At 38.6% G+C, this 23,889-nt stretch overlaps 2 protein-coding genes and 1 long non-coding RNA gene across 5 annotated transcripts in view; 2 read left to right on the plus strand and 1 right to left on the minus strand.

Moving 5' to 3' along the window:
• LOC137648901 (E3 SUMO-protein ligase EGR2-like) overlaps nucleotides 1-15,467 on the plus strand; it is an 87,321-nt gene extending 71,854 nt beyond the window's left edge. For 2 of the 3 annotated variants that reach the window (XM_068382075.1, XM_068382073.1), the window contains 5 exons: nucleotides 3,496-3,657; nucleotides 4,289-4,792; nucleotides 4,930-5,094; nucleotides 5,474-5,689; nucleotides 5,842-15,467. In XM_068382075.1, coding sequence (XP_068238176.1) covers nucleotides 3,496-3,657; nucleotides 4,289-4,792; nucleotides 4,930-5,094; nucleotides 5,474-5,689; nucleotides 5,842-6,321 — 1,527 coding nt within the window. In that variant the 3' untranslated portion in view covers nucleotides 6,322-15,467. The remainder of the gene's footprint in view (nucleotides 1-3,495; nucleotides 3,658-4,288; nucleotides 4,793-4,929; nucleotides 5,095-5,473; nucleotides 5,690-5,841) is intronic. The other variant, XM_068382074.1, reaches the window with a different exon arrangement.
• A 73-nt stretch (nucleotides 15,468-15,540) lies between these two features.
• On the plus strand, nucleotides 15,541-15,912 carry LOC137648336 (uncharacterized). Its single transcript, XM_068381261.1, has one exon. The coding sequence runs from the start codon at nucleotides 15,541-15,543 to the stop codon at nucleotides 15,910-15,912; it is 372 nt and encodes a 123-aa protein (XP_068237362.1).
• Nucleotides 15,913-18,551: 2,639 nt separating this feature from the next.
• LOC137648556 (uncharacterized) lies at nucleotides 18,552-21,489 on the minus strand. The gene is made up of 4 exons (XR_011045657.1): nucleotides 21,340-21,489; nucleotides 21,037-21,148; nucleotides 20,533-20,621; nucleotides 18,552-19,885 (listed from the first exon to the last, which is right to left on the minus strand). It is a non-coding gene; the product is annotated as an uncharacterized lncRNA (long non-coding RNA).
• Between the last annotated feature and the right edge of the window lie 2,400 nt (nucleotides 21,490-23,889).

Here is a 23,889-nt window from a genome sequence, read left to right on the forward strand (position 1 = left end):
AGAATATGTGCTCGGTGTTACGGTCAATTTCTGCCATTGGCCGGTTATATACCGCCATCATATCCCTATTGAATGTCATTGTTTCCTAATAACCTTTTTTGGGGGGGACCTGGCCTTTTTTGGGGGTCAGTTATAACCTTTGCCCTCGTTCGTTTCAACTGGCTTGTGGAGGGGCCTGACCTTACTTGGGTCAATTATTACCTTTGCCCTCGTTCGTTTCAACTGGCTTATTGAGGGACCTGACCTTTCTCTGGTCAATTATTACCTTTGCCCTCGTTCGTTTCAACTGGCTTGTTGATGACCTGACCTTTCCTGGGTCGGTTATAACCTTTGCCCTCATTCGTTTCAACTGGCTTGTGGAGGGGCCTGACCTTTCTCGGGACAGTTTTAACCTTTACCCTCGTTCATTTCAACTGGCTCGTGAAGGGACCTGACCTTTGCCCTTGTTCTTTTCAACTGTGTTACGGAGGGACCTGACCTTTTCCGGATCAACTCCTTGCCTAAAAAGTCCAACAGATGACTTGCCCATAACCTTACCTTTTCAAAGTTGGAGCAAATGTTTTTATGTTGCCCAGGCTGACATGAGTCTTTTTATTGTTTATATATGACATATCTGTTGTTGACGTTGTTGACAGTGTATATAGGACATATCTGTTTTGACGCTGTTACTGTTTTTAGAATGATATATTGTTAATTTATTCTCATCATTTATTTATTTCCTTATTTCCTTTCCTCGCTGGGCTATTTTTCCCTGTTGGAGCCCTTGGGCTTACAGCATCTTGCTTTACCATCTAGGGTTGTAGCTTGGCTATTAATAATAATAATAATTAAGGTTATTTCAATCTAACATAACAATTACACGCAGCTTCTAACGCATTTTGTTTTTTATCTTGCCACACGGAAAGTCGTCAATTGATGATCATTGTATCGCATTATGCCAACATGAACCCGTCGATTAGACATTAATCTCTCAAAAGACCCCCGTCATTTGTTTTAATGACGTATTTCGAATATGGCCGCAAATTCCACCGTGTAAAAAAAGTTAAAATACTACGAGTCATCGGTCCTTTATTTGATGGAATGTCACCAGAAGCCTAACTGGTATCGATTTTATAATTACGAAGTTTTTACTTCAAATGCTTTTCAGCCTCCAATTACAGATTGTTTATTTGTTTTCCTTTGTTTGAATTCTTGCATGACTTGGTAATTCACTTTTTTTGGTCTTTTATTGTCTTCCATATTTAGTTATGTTTCAGTTTTATGGGCCCACATATTGCTCTTCGTGTGGTCCAGCAGAAGGACCCATACACTTAGTTATATTTCAGTTTTATGGGCCCACATAGTTGTCCTCATTTGGTCCAGCAGAAGGACCCATACATCTAATTATATTTCAGTTTTATGGGCCCACATATTTGTCCTTATTTGGTCCAGCAGAAGGTCCCATACATCTAATTATATTTCAGTTTTATGGGCCTACATATTTGTCCTCATTTGGTCCAGCAGAAGGTCCCATACATTTAGTTATATTTCAGTTTTATGGGCCCACATAGTTGTCCTCATTTGGTCCAGCAGAAGGACCCATACATCTAATTATATTTCAGTTTTATGGGCCCACATATTTGTCCTTATTTGGTCCAGCAGAAGGTCCCATACATCTAATTATATTTCAGTTTTATGGGCCTACATATTTGTCCTCATTTGGTCCAGCAGAAGGACCCATACACTTAGTTATATTTCAGTTTTATGGGCCCACATATTGCTCTTTGTGTGTTCCAGCAGAAGGACCCATACATTTAGTTATATTTCATTTTCATGGGCCCAGCTATTGGTCCTCATTTGGTCCAGCAGAAGGACCCATACACTTAGTTATATTTCAGTTTTATGGGCCCACATATTGCTCTTCGTGTGGTCCAGCAGAAGGACCCATACATTTAGTTATATTTCAGTTTTATGGGCCCACATATTGCTCTTTGTGTGTTCCAGCAGAAGGACCCATACATTTAGTTATATTTCATTTTCATGGGCCCAGCTATTGGTCCTCATTTGGTCCAGCAGAAGGACCCATACACTTAGTTATATTTCAGTTTTATGGGCCCACATATTGCTCTTCGTGTGGTCCAGCAGAAGGACCCATATATTTAGTTATATTTCAGTTTTATGGGCCCACATATTGCTCTTCGTGTGGTCCAGCAGAAGGACCCATACATTTAGTTATATTTCATTTTCATGGGCCCAGCTATTGGTCCTCATTTGGTCCAGCAGAAGGACCCATACACTTAGTTATATTTCAGTTTTATGGGCCCACATATTGCTCTTCGTGTGGTCCAGCAGAAGGACCCATATATTTAGTTATATTTCAGTTTTATGGGCCCACATATTGCTCTTCGTGTGGTCCAGCAGAAGGACCCATACATTTAGTTATATTTCAGTTTTATGGGCCCACATATTGCTCTTTGTGTGTTCCAGCAGAAGGACCCATACATTTAGTTATATTTCATTTTCATGGGCCCAGCTATTGGTCCTCATTTGGTCCAGCAGAAGGACCCATACACTTAGTTATATTTCAGTTTTATGGGCCCACATATTGCTCTTCGTGTGGTCCAGCAGAAGGACCCATACATTTAGTTATATTTCAGTTTTATGGGCCCACATATTGCTCTTCGTGTGGTCCAGCAGAAGGACCCATACATTTAGTTATATTTCATTTTCATGGGCCCAGCTATTGGTCCTCATTTGGTCCAGCAGAAGGACCCATACACTTAGTTATATTTCAGTTTTATGGGCCCACATATTGCTCTTCGTGTGGTCCAGCAGAAGGACCCACACATCTAGTTATATTTCAGTTTTATGGGCCCACATATTGCTCTTCGTGTGGTCCAGCAGAAGGACCCATACACTTAGTTATATTTCATTTTCATGGGCCCACATATTGCTCCTCATGTGGTCCAGCAGAAGGACCCATACATCTAATTATATTTCATTTTTATGGGCCCACAGATTTGTCCTTATTTGGTCCAGCAGAAGAACCCATACATCTAATTATATTTCAGTTTTATGGGCCCAAATATTGGTCCTCATTTGGTCCAGAAGAAGGACCCATACATCTAATTGTATTTCAGTTTTATGGGCCCACATATTGGTCCTCATTTGGTCCATCAGTTGGACCCATACATATTCAATAGTTGCAAAAATTTTATTACTTTCAGTATTGTATCTATTTTTTTTCTAAATTACTCAGTAATTGGCATTGATCATATTACTGTATTACCATTATCATTATTGTTTTTGTAGTTATCCATAAATGTCATCCCAAATATTAAGGCAACAAATGTCAATAACAACATTAGCAATTTCCTAAGAGGAAAAAAAAACAAATATGCCCAGAGATATCCATCATCACTATTATTATTATTATTATTATTATTATTATTATTATTATTATTACTATTATTATTATTGACGGCCTCCCGCCTCCTCTCCTCTCTTCCAACACAGGGTCTTTTCGCGCGGCATGCGGCGCATCAACACCCAATCATCTTCCTGAAGGACGTCAGTGGAGATGAATGCGAGGCACTGCTGACCTACATGTACCGCGGCGAGGTCTCTGTCAACCATGACCAAATTCACCGCATCCTCAGGGTGGCCAACTCGCTCCAGGTAAGATTCATAAGCGATGTCTCATGAAACGTTGATTAAGGTAGAATAAGTTGGGGAAATCCTCATTTGGGACTGTTACCGCTCTACCCAGTCCCATGAGATTCATGAGCGACGTCTCATGAAACGTTGATTAAGGTAGAATAAGTTTGGGTATTCCTCATTTGGGACTGTTACCGCTCTACCCAGTCCCGTGAGATTCATAAGCGACGTCTCATGAAACGTTGATTAAAGTAGAACAAGTTTGGGTATTCCTCATTTGGGACTGTTACCGCTCTACCCAGTCCCATGAGGTCTGTTGCAAGTATCAGTAATGGTCGTAGGAGCTTGTGTCCATTATAATGTATTTATTTGAAATTTTCACAACAAGAACCCAACAGTTTATATATCTAACTCCCCCAAGTTGGTATTCGTATGTCATTTATGAATACGTATAACGTCCATTCAGCATTTCACCAACCATTATCTACTAAGAAGTCACCATTTTTCTTTGTAGTTCCATTGTCATCCCACTAAATATGTAGTTATGCATTGTCAATCAAACATTAATTCAAACAATTATTTGATTTTCATTTCCCCTTGCCAATGATTTAGGAAATAGAATTTTTCAAATTTTTCTTATCTACATTTCCAGGTACGAGGTTTGGCAGACATGGATCCTTCCTCATCCTCTCGACCCTCATCTCCCTCAGGGGAACGTGGAGGCCAGTGCCCTTCCTCCTCCCCGTCGCCAAGTACCGGCCCTCCCACCAAATGTCCCACTCCAATCAGTGAACCCCACTCTCCAAATCCTCCTCCTTTGGTCAATCCATCCCTAGCCCAATTGGGAAATGCCAACCACCCCGTACTCCCTCCCCACTCTCTTGGAGCCGACCACCCACCGCCTAGACATCCGTCAGTTGCGGCAGCTGCTGCCGCAGCAGCAGCCGCAGCAGCAGTAGCTGTAAGACCACCAGGCCCTCAGCATCCTCACATGCCTCATGAGTACCATCCTTATCCAATGCTGCCCCATCGCCCGTATGATCTTTCTTCAACTGCACCATCTCTCCTGTCTGTCAGTGAAGCGGACGTGAACAGATCAGACGACCCAGCAAAACATCCGCCTGGTGCGCTCTCGAGATCCTACCCGCCACAGCTAGTGAGTCTTTCTCAAAAGTACTTTAACCTAGCATTCCATAAAAGCAGGATAGCAGCTTCACTGCAACAAGATGAGCACACATGAATCATATTTATGTATCATGACTGTAAGTTGCTTAGATGTTCCTAAACTTTCAGCGTGTCAAGCAAGACCTAGGAGGAAACAGTTGGGATGGACCTGTTGAAGTTGGTGGTGTGTCTCCTCTGTCCCTTGGTGACCCGCCCCGACACCCTTACCTCAATCCAAGCATCTTTAGCAGTTTTTTGCATGACCAGCACCCTGCCACCACTTCTCAATATGGGGTAAGTTGCTAAAGATTTTTCAGGTAGTAATTTTCAGTTGGAAGAATTAAACCTCTGAATTTCATTACAGTTGAATGGTAGCTCTTGTAGGTGCTCTATATTAGAAATACTTACATATCCCATCAATTTTGTTCATTAGACAATTGATTATATAGTATTTGATCAACAAAAATTCCTATAAGGGATTTCAACTTACACTTCATTCATAAGCAAAATTGTAGAAATAGTAAATACATCAAGAATCTCAACCGCATCCAATTGGAATAAACATTCTTGATCTTCAGAGGCATTTTTAGCTCACAAGAGAGACTTTGGAAAGTTTTGTTAAATCCAAAAATCTAATCTATACGCCTTCATCTCTGTACAACATGTGATGTAGTTTCCGAAATTTCAGAGAATGTTTCCAATCAGTGATCCCTTACGTCGGCTGGACCGGCTGAGTAACCCTGGTAGCGAGACGCGGATCCACAAGTGTCAGTATTGTTCTCGGAAATTCAAGAGGAAGGACCACCTGAAGACGCATATCAGGATTCATACAGGCGAAAGACCCTATAAATGTAAGATTTGCGGAAGAGGCTTCATCCAAAGTCAGCAGGTAAGCATTTGCAAATAATCAGTGCTAAGTTGCTAGAATTAACTGGAAAACTATCTTGAAAAAGTTTATTGACTAAAGGCAATTCCATGATATTTTGTATGAGGCTAATCACTGCATGGCATATAGCTAATTGTTTGGTGTCCTTACTCCAGGTGAAAATTCACATGAAGGTACATGTACGGGAAGATGCAACAGGTGTTGGTGGGTCATCTGCACTGGGCGTTGGCGCAGGTAGCGGTCTTCCTACTCTGTACCCGGATCTTGGGGGGCACTTCAGTGACCAACAGGGGTCTGGTGCCCCCCACAATGACCCCCATACAGATTTAGACCAGTCTACAGACAACAATCCCCCTGATCCAGACTCAGACAATGAGTGCAGCTCAGAAATTGCAGATACGGATTTTGAGTTACGACTGCAGCAACAAGAGAGAGAGAGTGGCAATGGAGGCTCGGGGCGAACCCCACCAGCGTCTAATCCGTCGTCTGGAGGAATGCGTGAGCACAAGACCCCGTCCCCACAGTCCCCTCCAGGATCACTGTCGAGGGGCCATCCCACTCCTCCGGATGACCAGAGCTGTGGTGCCATGTCTTTAAAGGAATCATATCATATAGGTAGCAATATAAAGAAATGATGGCTAATGTGCTGTGATGATAGAGGCTTTAATTAAGTAACTGTTGGTTATAGTGATTGTTTTGTTGCCAAACCATCAGAAAATTTCTGGCTTGATTCATGATTTCTTTTTAAAAAAAAAACTTTCGATGGCAGGAGTGATATAAATAGAAGTGGCTCAATTGGAGAGACAGCTTTCCATTACAATCCCATGTTTAATACCAATAACTGCAATAATATCATAGTTGGAGTGTTCGCCTAACAGACTTCATACATCCCTAGCCATTGTTACGTTGATGATCAAGTGAAAAGAACCAGTGTGTGATACGTCACGCACCATGGTCTGTGATGTTTGTAGGATCCTTTTTTCTACTTAAACTAGGTAACTCAAACCTGGACTTGTGCGTGCAATATATACTGGAAAAAGTGGGAACTATGGAGACAGCAGTGGGCCAACTCAGCCCACTGCATTCAGTTACTCCAATTTGTTTTATTTTCTTATAAATATATTTACTGTCCTCGTTTCCTTATTTTTGGCAGATGTACTACTCCCATCTCTAATAAGTCATAACTTATATATGTTGGACATGCTCATAGACTTGCGAGTGCTTCTCACATTATCCGATATCGAGAAGACCAAACTCCGAATTCAGATAACAATCCCCCCTTCAGGAATTCCAGATCCTTTGCTGCATTGCTGCAGCCAGTTCTGTTAGATAAAATCAAGATACATAGAATGTTTTGAATACTTGCGTTGTATTCCACTCTGACAAGAGAAACAACAGCGCAACAACGCTCAAGAATTGCAAGCAATTCGTGAGTACGAGAAAAAAAATCATTCTTCAGACCTACGAGTCTGCGTCAATAACAGATTTTGCACTTTATATTCTGCCGAGTCTTCTGTTTATTCTCAACTGTTCCATTTGCAACTTGTTATCTGATGAAAGGAATTTGGCTTATCAGTGAGATCTCATACTGTAGGGAGTAGACCAGACTCTGAACCCAGTGCCACCTTCTGATGGTTCTCTTACGTGATGATGTAGAAAGAAACATTTAATCCATTTATTTGCCAAGTTAGGAGGATAAAAACTTCACCAAAGAAGTTGTATTTTAATGTTTGGACTTTTTAAGGTAAGGTAGGCTCATCAGTTTCTTCATTCCCTTATCTGCTACAAAATAAGTGAGGGGTGAGGCTTGTTGATTTTTTTCTATCTCTCTACGTGCGTGACGCTTGAAGGAAGGGGCTTGTTGCTTGATTTTTTACATCTGGGTCCTTAGATAATACATATGTAGTTTTTTTTTTTTTTCTATACTGTGTATGTATATGGGAATTCATGTTTCAAAATGCTGTACCTAAACCTTGAAAAGTGTGTAGTGAAAACAAAAAAAAAGCATGTGAGATGTTGACACATATCACTGTTGTAAAGTCAATTTACATATCATCACCATATCAAAATTGACGTTAAACATATCATGGAAAAAAATATCATTTTTTACTATCAGATGCCGTAGTTTCCGTACAGATTTTGTAAATTAAATACTCTTTAGAAGTCTGTAGATGAGAACTGTAAGTTATGCTGTGTTGTTTGGCGGATATCATTTTATACGAGAGAAACTTTGAAAATAATGTCATCAGTGAATTGTAGTACTTTTGGTGTTGTAGAAAATCTACAGGTAAGCCACCTGAGACTTTTGATACAAATAACAGTGAGGTACAGTATAATATGTCCTGTTTAGATTCCATTTTCTTTTCCAAATTTCACTGTCTCTTGTAAACAGGGAAATAATTTTGTAGCCTTTATCACAGAAACAGAGGTAAAGTAGTCCACATAGATTCACTTCTAAGTTTCCGTGTCAATGATTCTTATAGATAAGGAAGGATAATGTTTTGTATCTTCAAAAAACTGAAATGTAGGTCATTGTTGGGCACTACTGTTGATAACTGTAATTTATGTCATAATTCTTGAGTGCCTCTAACTGTAGATTTAAAAGTACTTATGAAGGAGGATGTTTTTATCACCAATGAAACCTGACAATGTTCCATAAAAGTACCTTAAATTGTGCTGTGTTATCTCTGGTAATAGATTTCCAATTTTGTTTTGTTCTTCACAAAGTGATGACCATTTCCTTGTAGATAAGTGCTTGATTGAAGCTCCTTGGCATTCATTGTTCCTTTTCCACATCTGGAGAATTTATGTCAGGAGCCCCAGTCAGTACTTGTATACAAAACGTTCCGTGATACACTGGAAATGGAGGATACGATGCTTGGATTCAGAATGTATTGAGCCTCACCCCTTGAGATGTGGCTGCCAGCCATTACAATGCACTGGACAATGGTCATTTGTCAATCGGTCGCATTCCTGCCTTAGGCTGTGGAAAAATGTAATATTGTTGTGGTACTTATGTATATCTTTCATGTCACTGAAAAAATCTGAAGATTGTTCTATTATAAGATGTCCAGTAAGTGAAAAATGGTTGGCAGGCAAACTCTTGTTAATGTTGATATTGGTCCGGGCTGTGATTTAGTGTACGCAAGCGCAGGATATGGTTAGTTAGGTAGAAACGACGCGACAAAGTTTGTCTGGTGGGCAGAGCGCTCGGAGGAGACAGAACTGCTTCACTCACCATGTATACGATTGATATCCCCCTGACAGTGCTCGCAAGGCTTCCTTCAATCTGAAGTTTAGTACTAATGGGAGTATTGTTTTAACAGCTCATCCACCTTTGTCAGTGCATCATGGAATTTCTTAATTGTATTTTTATAGATTTACTTTTGGAATCATACACAGGTTTCCTTTCAACTTTACCCCTTTACTACTAAAGTCAGGTGGAAGTCCTGCGCAAAACAGAAGCCGACAGCACAAGCATTACAAGGTTTCACCCATCTAACATATGTGATTTTACATAATGTTAATATTTGCATTGCTTAAAGTGTGGAGCACATGTTTGTGTTGAAATGCCACCCTTACGCAGGTCCAATGCTCGAGAGGGCCACCTGCCTGTGGTGTGGGTGCAAAGGCTGATCAGGCTCTGCCCTGGGGATTTCAATACCCGCCTTCTGGCTACAGGGTCAGGGGTAGATTTACCTGTATAAAATATCAAGACATTGTTAGCTTATATGCTGTTAATGTTGACCTTGGTGTAAGACTTATGTTATTTGTACCATTATTATCTGTGTAAATGATTGTTATGACAAGTAGGTGGCTGTACTAAGATGTGATATGCCATTGGCATAAGGGCTACTTTGCTCACAACTGTAGCTTCCAGCTGCACAATAAGTATGACTTAGATTGCAAGATTAGATATTGCACAAATCAGTGTTAAGACTGAAATTTCTTAGCCAAAGGTTAGGCGTGCATGCCTATATTTAAGCAAGCTTTAAACTCTTTGTTACAAGCTTTTCATCATCAAAGTTAGTAAAGATAAAATGAGACTTTTGATATAAATTATCTCTGGGTGCTCACCCTGTTCATATCATACAACTTTCACACTTCAATGTTGTGGTAGATGTGTTGTCATTACATTTGGACACTGCTTTTCCAGTGTCGAATTTTATTAATACAACTTTGCTCACAATTATGAATTATTCTGTATTGATGTCTCATGGTTCCTGACCAGAATGCGATTTTGTATTGGAATTGAACAACGAAGAATGAGCTTATCGTGTAGCTGGCAGCTGTGCTCTTAGCTGTGGCGCTGAGACAGCTACAATGTGTTCAGTTCTGCTTTCAACGAGTTGGTATCCTAACCAGGCAGCACTGCCGGTTACTTTCACGACTGCCCACATATGACATCGCCCTGGCTAATGCAGTGCTCACTCTCCCTATTATATCTCGTGCTCACTCACTATCGTATAACCTGAATACCAGTAAACTCACTCCTCAACGATGAGCCAACTTCTCGCGCAAGTCAGTTCTCTCTCAAAGCTGAGGTCTAACTTAAAGTTAACTTAAAGTAGAGGTAGCGGCTTATCGGTTTGAATTGTGGACTGTTACAATACTTCGTCACGTTACTGTTGTCTCTTTATTGATATATTTTAAATGGCATAGAACAGATTTTTCCAAAATCAAATTAATTGCAGATATAGATACCATTGCACGAACACATTCTCTCTCTACACCATTGAGCTTCCCGTTAGGTTTTAAGGTATTTAAATACATTAATTCACTGGAGGGGCTTTATTTTTTCCAGGTTAGTTGTTACAACTAGGGAATTTATCATAGTACCTATTGATTCTCAGAAATAATTAAATTAATGGAAGTGCTTATTATTTAGAATATACTATGGGAACATATACCTTACTGTAGTCTACATTTACGCATGTCATTTTTAAAACAGCTTCGAAGCCTGACGCGTCGTCTTCTTCCTTCCAGGGCAGTCCTGCGTGGGCAGTTAGGGCTCATTTTCATAGTGTTTCCGCAACATATCAGATATCCCTCCTTTTAAACTGCCATCATTTGTAGTTGTTACTCTATGATCCTTTTCTTTATAGATGATAGAAAAAAAGCAGGAGGACACGGGCGACTCCGCTGTCACCACGTTGCCAGGTGCACGGAGAATTGCGATGGGTTGGGACGGCATTCCGCTCAAAGATCCACATCCCAGGAAGAAAATCGTTTCAGGAATAGATCACAAGATGGATATATTCACACATTCAGTATAGTTATCGAGTCTTGCAAAAAAAAAAAAATTCCACTCCAATATTTTATTCAAAATACTTTACAGCAAATGACTAAATTCTCATCTAAACTAGGATGCTATGGGTCGTCCAAAAAGTCGCTTTAACGTAAGGAATCAGAGGAAAACGTAAATAGGGGATGTGATCTTAAAATTTTGTACTTATGAATAACTGTCAGTCTTTAAAACACTTAAATATGTTCTAAATTCAATTCGACCAAGGCGTCTGAAAGCATCGGTGAAGTGCGTTACACCTAGTGGCATAATGATGGTACACCACAATGAATCAGTATACATGTCTTATACATGTCTTTGTAGTTGTTATCTAGAATAATGGGAAAAAAAAAGACTTTTGGTGTGGCTCCAGACTGTTGTCTTGTATCCTTTTTTATGACGTACAGTAGTTAGTTTTGAATTTTATATATATATATATAATATATCAGTCTCACTGAAGACCTTCTTTTGTATGATCTTTAGTAAACCTGGTTTTTCATTTCAACTCCCAAAACGACAATTGTGTCTGTATTGGAGCATCATTTTTGACACTGGGATTAACTGGTGGCGTGGATTAGGCCTGTGTTTATTTCTGAACAGTTTCACTTGTTAGTATTTGTTCTAGTCATTGTCAAATTGGAGTACTATATATGGATATCATTCCAAAAATTTTGTAATTGGAGATATTTTGTATTATGTATATGTGGTGTATCCATGTATTTTAACAAAACTTCCTTTGGATTTGTGGTAAGGGGTCCCCTGTTAACGTCGTTGACATGTGGTGGAGAAATTAGCACCGTAAGATTATAAGGAGTACTGCTGCAAATGACACCAGCCTACTAGGATGGTCTCGTGTTGCCCAGCGTTGCTGTCTTGCAATGATATGTGTGGTCATGTGATATTTGATGGTAGATGGACTATATTCATCAATTGCTGTGATTAGAATCATTACAAACTAGTTTACAAATAATTTTCTGCCTAGTTTGGCTAGGACCAAGGACATATTGATAGCATCTAGTATTTTATAGTCAAAATGTGTACATAAGTTTAAAGAAATTGTTGATATTGTTTATAAATCAGTATTTTTGTTTTTCTTTTTATTTTGTTAAGATTTAAACCCAGCAATTGAAGACAAATATATATATTTGTAATAAAGAGTGGAAAGCTCTTTAGACTTTTCCGTTGATGTTTTCATAACATATAAATTTCAAGCTCAACATGAGTAATTTTCTCAAAGAAACAACCTTACAAGATAAAAAAAGGCTTTAGTTATGCTGAAAAAAATAAATAGACTGTATTCATAGTTGCTAAATACCATAGCTGAATGATGACTTTACGTGTTATTATCAAAGGTCCGATTAAACTCAACTTAGTTTCTTCCCTGACTTGATGTGTAGTATTTGATCACGAATCCGATTCGGACGACCAATGAAGAGTATGCAGGGAATTTCGTTTTTGAGAAAGACTCGAGGAGAACTTAAGAGAACTGTGTCCTGTGGAAGAACTAAGGAGGCCTCTGCTTGTACCACCAGGTAACATGGCATACCTCCTCGCCATGGTCACCAGATTCAGGGACGCGGGTACAAAAGCGAAGAAGTTATCCAAGTACACATAATCCTGATTTGTACAAATCTATACAAAAGGAGTAAACCCAAACCTGAAGTAAGATATAAGCAAAAAACTGTATATGTTATTTGTAGATAGACAGGTTTTCTTTCCTTTCTGTTTTAAATGGTGTACATATGTCAGCATAGGGCCTTTTGAAAGCTTACGTGCTTTTTATCTGGCTGGCTTCTCGAAGGAAGATTATATTGATTATGTTGGGTGATTTTATGTGAAACAGATGTTGTCTACGTTGTATTTTGCATTCTAAATGACCAGAATAATTGTATGAACCAAATGTTCCACATGATACAGTATGAATACAATATACTGATTAGCAGCATTAATTATTTTAATTATATATATATTTATATTAGAGATTTACAGCTCAGTTGAAAACTGAATCAGGATTGCCTGAATAAACAAATATTCTTTGACTTGGATAGTAAAGGAACCCTTGAAATGAAGGGGAAAAAAAAGGTTATGTCGAATTTCTTCAATTGTATCTTTAGTAGAGGGGATGAACTGCTGTTGTGGCTGAAAACAAAAATAAAGAATAATGTATAAGGTGTTAGCATACAGGGCAGAACGCAGGGGACCCCAAAAGTGCTTGAACTGCCTGTGATAGGATGTAAAAGGTGAAGGGCATCTCTTCTGTAGAAGTGGGACTCAGTGGTGGGCACGAAGACGGCGGTCTCTAAAACGCACGGCCCATCACTGACGCCCCGCCTGCAGACGAAATCAAAACTTATAAGTTTACAGGGATGTTCCCAGAGTGTGTTCATGGAAGGCTGATATCATACAGCCTGAGGCATATGGAGAATTAATTTTATTAACTTGTGATGTGTTTTTATGAAGATCTAGTTTTTAGTTAGTTGAGTGATTAAAAAGTATGGACCTTTTGAATGTCCCTTTCTCACCAAAGGCCCTTCATTATTCCTGCAGTGTTTGTACCTGGAAAGTATCAAGTATTGTGCGTGTGTGTTCCTTTTTGTTACCTGTTTGCAGGCCAGTGAGACTGGCTTTGGTACCTGCATGATTTAAAAAAAAAAAAAAAAAACGAGTGTTGGGGTGGATGTGCCCTTCACGATAGATTGTCAAACATTCTCCGTTGAAGCTGCATTGTGACAGGCAATGATGGTGACCACGATACAGAAATAATAGGCACATATCATAATGTATACAGTAGATCTTCTCAAATTATTAATCATAGCCTTTCATTACTGGGACCCTAATAAGTGGTGAGGATCTAGTTGGTAATATCAGGTGACTGGACCCAACCCACTGTATGTCTGTGTGAGGTTATACTGACAACTTTTGTAGACATGCCACCCTCATCTGAGTGGTGCCTTCAGATATATAATCTATTTATACATATATATTACTATTTAATTAGTACTTTTAATTGTATGATATTAAAACACATGTGATTCTATATGATTAGGGTTTGATTAGCTCCAATTGTGATAATCTGTTACGAAGGAAAACTTGTGATATCTAAATTATACAATTAGATGTGAAATAAGTCTCGTCATTCATTAAATTAAGTCCCATCATCAGAGCCGAGGGTCATGTCTACGGAAGTTCTAATCTTACGGTCCCGCTCAAGGAGAACCTAGCGCGTCCTGACGAGGTCTCGCTCGTGCCCTAAAACTGTATCTTGTGCCAAAGAGACCTGGGGCCTAGGGCTCAGCAGCAGCTGCCATTAGCTGTCATTGATGCACTTGGCCGGAGGGCACCTCTTTACCCTCACTCCCAAAGTATACTTAACTATGGAGAATAGAACCGTCCTTTTGGCAATAACTACTACCCCACTGAAGGATGTGCTCCCAAGGTGGCTAGCCGGGCAGGGGAAGAGGAGGAGGATGGAGGGGTGTGGTGATGCCCTCAACCAGAGTGAGGGGGGATTTTGGCTTTACCCCCTTTGTAGTGACAGAAAACACACTAGTTTCTGGGCCTTTGTTTTTTTTTTCCAGCGAATATTAACTTACAAGGTGAATTTCAATGTATCTCTCAAAATGTTATTAAGATGTAAGATCCTTGTCAAATGCATCACTTGCATACACGTATTGCTCATGTTCAAATGTCCAGCAACTCTTTGTGCTCCTGTAAACCCCTCACTTGGTCGCTGGAGGAGGTGAAGCGCCCGCAGGGCCAGGCCCAGGCGAGACCACTGTCACTCAACATTTCCTCTTTGTAAGTCTCAATTTTTAGTACGAGATCAGTGCAATAATTACGACTAGACTACAGTTTTTTATTTTATTTACTGTATCCATCAAATACCGGGCCTGGAGTGGATGTAACCAGTTACATGTTATAGGCCTCTGCTTGCAACAGTTTACCCCATACAGTACTGTATTTGTTTTATTTCACTTTTATATTTGTAGTGTACCCGCTAGGCAGCACATTTCTTGTACAGAGCTCAGTGCATCCACTCTCCAGGCCCCCAGGCCATACAGTTCAGTACTACCTGCTTCCGTTGACTTCCACAGTACAGTAGCTGGGTGACCCGACGTGTAACCCCCTGCCCCACCCGCTGCTGACCTTGGCAGTGAGCATCTCTTATCCATGACCTGCTGCCACTTGGAGAGGGCACCACCCGCAGGGCTCGCTTACTTAGACCCCTGCGGCTGCAGCAACTACTTAGCGGCAGGGAATCTCACTGAAGTGCCAGCGTGGTGTAGCAGGTGGCATCTTATCTGGCCCCTGGCTGGGTCGGGCTGCGACCCCCCCACCCCCTACCCCCCACCCCCCATCCACACGCCCATACACACCCGCAGTTGCTGTTATTGTTCTGGTTCCCAAGGCTTGGTTCACATCCTTACTCTGTTGGTTAGGTTCAGCCTATCATATCACGTTTGTAGTCCATTTATCTCAATAAACAACGAAAAGGAATTTCTGTCGTTTGCTTTCATTCCCTTAAACAGTGTCTCACCATCTCGAACATTTTGTCAAAGTCCGCCTCCTTATGTACCTTGATGTATGCTTTGAACATGAGCTTAGATTTAAAGTCGAGCTTAACTTAAAAGATGAGCTTAGATTAATAGACGAGCTTCTATTTAAAGACGAGCTTAGATTTAAAAACAAGACTAACTCGGAAGATGAGCTTAACTTTGAAGACAAGATTAACTTTGAAGATGAGCTTAACTTTGAAGACGAACATAAATTTAAAGACGAGCTTAACTTTGAAGATATGCATTACTTTGAAGACGAACCTAGATTTAAAGACGAGCTTAACTTTGAAGACGAGCTTAGTTTTGAAGACAATCTTAACTTTAAAGATGAGCTTACTTTTGAAGAAAAGTATAACTTTGAAGATGAGTTTAAGTTTAAAGACTAGCTTAACCAACTATGAAGATGAACTTAGATTTAAAGACGAGCTTAACTTTGAAGATGAGCTAAACTTAGAAGACGAGCTTAATGGTAGAGAAAATGATGTCAAGAAGAAAATTTACTTTTCGTATGTAATTCTGTAAAGCCAATAGAAGAAAAAACTGCAGTTATAAAATATCTCTCTCTCTCTCTCTCTCTCTCTCTCTCTCTCTCTCTCTCTCTCTCTCTCTCTCTCTCTCTCTCTCTCTCTCTCTTTTGACTGGCTAAGTCTAAAAGCATTCTATAGTTAAGCAAACGCATTATTTTTCAGTACCTTAAACTTTGGCAGAAAAAAAATGAAACCTGCAAATATTAAATTGAATTATCCAATGAGGATTAAGGACTCATATATATGAAGAATGTCTATAATATATACAATTTGTTTAATAATTAAAGTGATGAATAAGTCTCGAAGTGTACAATGCAGATATTATTATTATTATTATTATTATTATTATTATTATTATTACCTGCTAAGCTACAACCCTAGTTGGAAAAGCAAGATGCTGTAAGCCCAGGGGCCTCAACAGGGAAAATAGCCCAGTGAGGAAAGGAAATAAGGAAAAATAAAATATTTTAAGAATTGCAACATTTGAATAAATATTTCCTTTATAAACTATGAAAACTTTAACAAAACAAGAGGAAGAGAAATGAGATAGAATAGTGTGCCCGAGTGTACCCTCAAGCAAGATAACTTACTGTATATTAGGTTTACGAATAAACTAATCGGCATGTTTGAAAAGATGAATATAATTTTTTTTTCGTAATAATTCAGTGAAGAATATTTGCAATATCAATTACTCAAAAAAAAATTATATCAATGGAATTTATATATACAGTATAAGAATTTGTACCTTAATTTTGAAACTCCAGTCTGTTCGAGTTTATTTTGTAGAATACAAGACTAGTAGAAATACTAACTAATTTATTGCATAAGAAAACTTTTGTAGCTATGCTGAAAACAGAAATTTTGCTTAGATTAAAAATACATTATTAATAATTGCTAAGCTACAACCCTAACTTGAAAAGCAAGGGTGCAGGGAAAAATAGCCCAGTGAGAAAAGGAAATAAGGAAATAAATAGATACAAGAGAAGTTATGAAAAATATTAGCTATGCTGAAAACATTGAAAATATGATTAGATTTAAAAACATTATTATCAGCATTAATTGCTAAACTACAACTCTAACTGAAAAAGCAAGGGTGCAGGAAAAAATAGCCCAGTGAGGCAAAGAAATGTTTTCAAGGCCAAACCAGATGTCATTGTATGAAATAGGAAAAGTAATGGGCCAAGAACACTACCCTGAGGAACACCAGATATCGCATTCCTATACTCGCTATGGTGGCCATCAACAACAACTCTTTGAGATCTATTACTTAAAAATTAAACCATGATGCCAAGAAACGACCCACCCACTATCAACTGTTTGAGTTTGAAAAGCTTGTTATCTTGGCCAAGCCACATACATAATAGGAAGTGTTATGATTTTGGTTTGAATGTTGTCTAATTTCAAACTTTTCACTCATGAGCCGAATAGACCTTCATATTACTATTCCCATTATTATTATTATTATTACTATTATTATTATTATTATTATTATTTTTATTATTAGCTAAACAACCACCCTATTTGGAAAAGCAGGATGATATAACCCCAAGGGCTCCAACAGGGAAAAGTAGCCCAGTGGGGAAAAGGAATATGGAAATAACCTATATGAAAATTAATGAACAATTGAAATAAATCATCTAAAGAAAAAAGCATTTAAACAGATCTTTCATATATAAACTAAAAAAAAGGGGGGCTTACGTCAGCCTGTTCAACATACACACATTTGCAGGTTTGGGGCTAGGGCATCTTGTCCATAGAGCCCCCGTCCGGATAAAATTCCGAGCAATCTACAGCAAGCAAGCAAGCAACATTTGCAGCAAGTTTGAACTTCACCCGAAACTCATTAAATATCAAAGGATCTTTCTCTTGGCCTTGGAAATATCAATCTATGAACTTTATAATCGATCGGCAGTTATAGCTTTCGTAATAAATGTCAATGACTACTTAGAGCGTTGAATGCTTGAAGCCCTGTCCACACGATCGAGCATGCCCGACGGGAAAACTGTGATACCACGCCACGAGTTATTGAAAATGAGGGTTGACGACGTCAGAAGCGGGAAAACTAAAGGCAGGGATATGGTAACACTATGATGCCAAATCTCTGTCTGTGGTTTTCCCGCTTCTGACGTCATTAACCCTCATTCTTACTAACTATTGTGGTCTGGTATCACCGTTTGCCCGTCGGGCATGCTCGATTGTGTGGACAGGGCTTAGACAACTCTTGAATACGTTAGGTAACGAGTTTAGTTTTATATATTTCAGAGACTGACGTACATAGCTTCACTGGCAACCATTAAATCCATATAAGTACCATAGAATCTCAAAGCCAGGCTCTCAAGATTCGTAAAATTAAGTATCCAGTTAGACTTTATTTCTATCGTAAGACTTTCACGTAAATGAAACTTCAATGCCAATTTCTCATCTTTAAATACTACATCTTCGTTTTACTATAAATTTATTGTCCATCACCGATGCAAGGGGGAAAAATTAAGATCAGGTTTACTTCTCAAACTTCATTATTGATATTTCATCATAATACAATCAAGGCAGACTTATTTTTTTTTTTTTCAAAAGAAAAAATTCTATCAAACATGAAAAAAAAAATCAGTAAAACTTATCTAGGACTTATTTATAAGACCAAGATCAAAACTTCCAATAACTATTTTACAGTAGAATCAACAATAACTTAAAAAGTAAAGTTATAGGACTTCAGAATTTATGCCATGAGGCCCAAATCTGGTCTCAGGTCTGTAAGGAACCAACTCAGGCCATTGGCGCAACAGATCGAAACCAAATAGTTGCTAGTTTAAATCCAACAACATAACTATCCCAAATTAGACTTTATACTGCATATGATTCTTAAATACATTTGTTAGCAGTACGGAACTTTAGATTTATAAAATTATACCTAAAAATTTCAAAACTGTACTCTTAAAATCAACTTCATCTCTTGCTTGCGGATACACTCGAGCACACTGTTCTATCGTATTTCATCTATTTTTTTTTTCATATATTGTTACAGTTTATTTACGAAATAATTGTTGCTACCGTTTCTTAAATATTCCATTTTAAAGTAACTTCTAATTTCCTAGTATCCTGTCTTCACTGGGCTATTTTCCCTGTAGGTGCTCCTGGGCTTATAGAATCCTGCCTCTAGGGTTGTAGCTTAGCAATTAATAATACCAGTAATACTAATAATAGTGAATAATAAATAATTTTGAGGAACAAACTGGTCTGCCATACCCCCAAGATAAGATACACTTTGGTAGACTGCCAGTCTGCCCATCGAAAGAAATTACTATGGTTGACTGCCATTCTTAAATAAAAAAAAAAAATATGCCTCTCTAGAGCTTAGTTGCCTTGTTATAACTTATTGAATTTACAGTCACTTCTAAAGTGACTGCTAATACACACACCCCTTCTCCCAAACAAATAACTGTTTAATCTCTAGGGTCCTTTTTATACACTTATGCAACCATCCTTTGGAAATTCTCTTAAGACCATCCATGTCCAATAAATTAAATATACGGAAACTGCCCTTAGTTTATTATAAATTTAGATCTATAATCCAATTTGGACTAGATTAATTTGGTTATGAAATACAATCGTGTAAAGTTTATGTACAATCAGGTTAAGCTTTATTATATATCAGAAAAATTGTTAAAACATTACAACTCCCAACTATAGCAGTTAATGAAACTTATTAATCCAGCCATTATCAGAATAGTTGGCTAGTTAAAAGTTGTTCCAAAGGCAAGGTTATCCGTAGACTAAGTATTCCCTTCCATGGAGAACAAGCCAAGTGTAGTGCTTATTCTCAGTCCATCCAAATCTGAAAAAGATTTAATATGAATATGTTACAAAAGAATATAGAAATTAAAAATATATTACTGGACACTTTTTTAATTTAGAAGTTACTTCAAACTATCAAGCTTCAGTCTTATAGCATGTAGAATTTTCAATCTTAATTTGAATAGGTGAATAGTTAAAAAGTTAAAGGTTCTTAGTTACATCTTATTTTCAATCTTAAATGTCAATATCTAAATTGATTAAAATATCCAATAGTTAACTTTAGTATTATGTAACTAGACTAATACTAAATTTCATATTAAAATTGAAGAAATTATTCAGAAAGTAAAATTTTGTAACTTTCAAAAATAATTTTACAACTTCTACAGAAAAAAATAAACTTAACACCAATGATTTCCCGTAGATAATTTTTATAATTACATAAAACGCCTAACTTTGGGCAGACACGGGGGCAGTTCGAAAAGATTTTAGATTAGCATTAATTTTAGTTCAATGTATATGCTAAAGAGACTTCCCTTAAAATCTGCTCTAAAAAAATCTGCTCTAAGGTTTTTCTCTTTTTTTATCGGGAAATGAGGACTTACCTCAATTACATAATAGCAAGACATTGCCACACCAGCTGTACAACATTATTTCAGGCAATCACTAATTGCTCGAGAGTATACTAACCTTAAGCTTTTTGCATCATACGAATAAGTGTGCTAAGAATATCCTTCCACGTCGATAATATACAAAGTGGAGCGCTCTCTGTTCTGAATCTGTAAAAAAATATAACCATTAGTTATTTAATACAAATAGCTCATATCCCTTACAACTAAGGATTACGCCTAACTACCAAAGCTTAACCTGTTGTACATTTGGATAATGTCCCATGACTAACATACAGTCACCGGGCTTTTAAAAACTTCAGTAGATACAGTAAACCTGATTGCTCTAGATCTCAACCTAGATATTAAAGCTTTAATATAACATATCTATAAAGATACGTTAACAGAAATTTAACCCAGTCCCCTTTTCAATACTTTGCAAGCCTCTCTCCAATGAACGGTAGACCCATAGGTCTACCGCCCATAAGAGAGGATCCTTCCCCTGCAGGGGCCCCGGCCCCTGAAGGGGAAGGATCAGCTTGCAAAGTATTTAGTTGGATTGTACTAATAGTGGAAATTTAATTACCTTTGGTTTTAGGATGAAAAATAGTTACCAAGTTTGTCTTCAGAGAGCAGCAGGTCCAAGTAGTTTCTTAAACGACTGAAATGAAGTAACATTCCCGTCTTGGTCCAGAACGCTAGAAAGTTAAAAAGTATTATATTATTGATAAATAATATGATACTGTAAATAATAGTTATGATAAAGCAACCAAAGAGAAACAATGTGCCATCTATACAACGAAATATAGTCCATCAAATAAACAAGTTAATTCTACACGAACCAACTTCTGACAAAGTAAATTTAATGAGAAAAGCTGTAGCTACTCACCACACTTGCAGATCGAACGCCTTTTTTTGGTTGAAGTTTCTCGGTCGGAATTATTTAGCAGCTACAGGAACCGTAACACTAACGGCACGATTTAAAACACTACTTATTTCACGATTTAAGAATACGCAGGAGAGCTATTGTTATTTTAGCATAGGATGAACGTTCCTAAGCCAAGGATAACAGAGGATGAACTTTGTTATTCATCCAAGTACCCTTAAGCGGGGTTTACACGGCCGAGCAGCTCGTCGAGCCCGGTTGTCGAACCTACTTGTAGAACGGCTCGAAGAGCTTTCAGACAGTACATCGAGCCTCAGTGTGCCTCGTGCTAAAACAAGGTCAACATGTCTCTCGACCAGGACCATTTGATAGCCATTGCTTTAGCAGTGGCACTAAGAAGGAAAAAAGAAAAAGATCAAAAGAGAGAAATTTTCATATACCAACTTGCTTGTTGCTTTAAAATTAGAGCCTGATGACTGGCGCAATTATTTGCGTATGGATGAAGACACGTACATTGATATACCGAATCGTGTCAGCTCTTTCATTACTATGAGGAAGGCCATAACTCCACATGAAAGACTTGAGTGTCCGCTATTCCTTTGCTTCTGGCTACTTTATTGGAATAGTCTTTTGATTTAACTTTCCATAAAGCTGGATGAGCTCGATATGCATGTATGAAATCAAGTACGACTTCCTTCTCATTCTTACTTTCATTAATGGCAGCAATTATGCATTTCTTTGATGATGTTTCCTCTAGCAGGTTTGAATAACAACTGAGGTTCGATGCTCGACACCCGTTCACACGTTCACACCGCTCGTCAAACAATGTAGCTCCGCCCACAAAAGTCAAGATGAGCCTGACTTTCATCGAGCCGCTCGACGAGCGCGCTCGACAACCAAATAGCCCGTTTACACGCTCGAACATCAATTCAAACACAGGGTTGTCGAGCCAGGCTCGACGAGCTGCTCGCTCGTGTAAACCCCGCTTTAAATTACTTTGCTGAATAAAAGATAGATGGCAGTGATACTCCCTACAAAAAAATGCCTTCTAGCCTAACAGTGTCCTACAGATCGAAGTAGAATAATAGAATGAATTCTACTGTGAAAAGGATACTTTTGTTAGGATAGGAACACGCACATATTTGAGCAATGTCTAAAGCGGGGTTTACACGGGCGAGCAGCTCGTCGAGCCTGGCTCGACAACCCTGTGTTTGAATTGATGTTCGAGCGTGTAAACGGGCTATTTGGTTGTCGAGCGCGCTCGTCGAGCGGCTCGATGAAAGTCAGGCTCATCTTGACTTTTGTGGGCGGAGCTACATTGTTTGACGAGCGGTGTGAACGGGTGTCGAGCATCGAACCTCAGTTGTTATTCAAACCTGCTAGAGGAAACATCATCAAAGAAATGCATAATTGCTGCCATTAATGAAAGTAAGAATGAGAAGGAAGTCGTACTTGATTTCATACATGCATATCGAGCTCATCCAGCTTTATGGAAAGTTGAATCAAAAGACTATTCCAATAAAGTAGCCAGAAACAAAGGAATAGCGGACACTCAGTCTTTCATGTGGAGTTATGGCCTTCCTCATAGTAATGAAAGGGCTGACACGATTCGGTAGATCAATGTACGTGTCTTCATCCATACGTAAATAATTGCGCCAGTCATCAGGCTCTAATTTTAAAGCAACAAGCAAGTTGGTATATGAAAATTTCTCTCTTTTGATCTTTTTTTTTTTCCTTCTTAGTGCCACTGCTAAAGCAATGGCTATCAAATCGTCCTGGTCGAGAGACATGTTGACGTTGTTTTATCACGAGGCACACTGAGGCTCGATGTACTGTCTGAAAGCTCTTCGAGCCGTTCTACAAGTAGGTTCGACAACCGGGCTCGTCGAGCTGCTCGGCCGTGTAAACCCCGCTTATCAATAATAATGTATGAAAAGGTAGCTATCATCAATACCATGGCCTAGCTTCCCCAAATATATTTGCCTTAGCTTGGATGCTTAAATTGCAACTTGGCCTAAGATTCAATAATCAGTCGCCCACGCAATAGAAATAAAATAGTTTTTTATGCAATAAACAAAAGTTTTTATAGGTTATATGGGAGATATTTATTTAAATGTTACTGTTCTGTAAATATTTTATTTCTTGTTTCCTTTCCTCGTTGGGCTATTTTCTCTGTTGGAGCCCCTGGGCTTATAGCATCCTGCTTTTCCAACTATGGTTGTAGCTTAGCAATCAATAATAATAATAATAATAATAATAATAATAATAATAATAATAATAATAGCCTGTTTAAGTAGGTCTTGGGCACAATGCAGTTTTACCTTTAATATACGATTTAATTCATAAAAAAAAAATTGCTTTGCTTCACTGAATGGTAAGGGAACGTAGGAGGAGAGGGTGCTCGTCACAGGAGGTCAGGTCTAGGTCTCTAGGACTCGGCTCTGGGGCACTTGGAAGCAAAAATGAAATCAACATTAACAGTTGTTAGTTCGCTAATCTGTAAACCCATTCCCACCACCCTATTAAGACCTGAAATTTCCCCTTGGTCTACTC

Source organism: Palaemon carinicauda, chromosome 10, assembly GCF_036898095.1.
Source record: "Palaemon carinicauda isolate YSFRI2023 chromosome 10, ASM3689809v2, whole genome shotgun sequence".
Lineage (NCBI taxonomy): Eukaryota > Metazoa > Arthropoda > Malacostraca > Decapoda > Palaemonidae > Palaemon > Palaemon carinicauda.

Bases quoted from the DNA above. Each gene is read 5' to 3' on its own strand.
- LOC137648336 (XM_068381261.1), top strand. From the start codon at position 15,541: ATGTACCTTGATGTATGCTTTGAACATGAGCTTAGATTTAAAGTCGAG.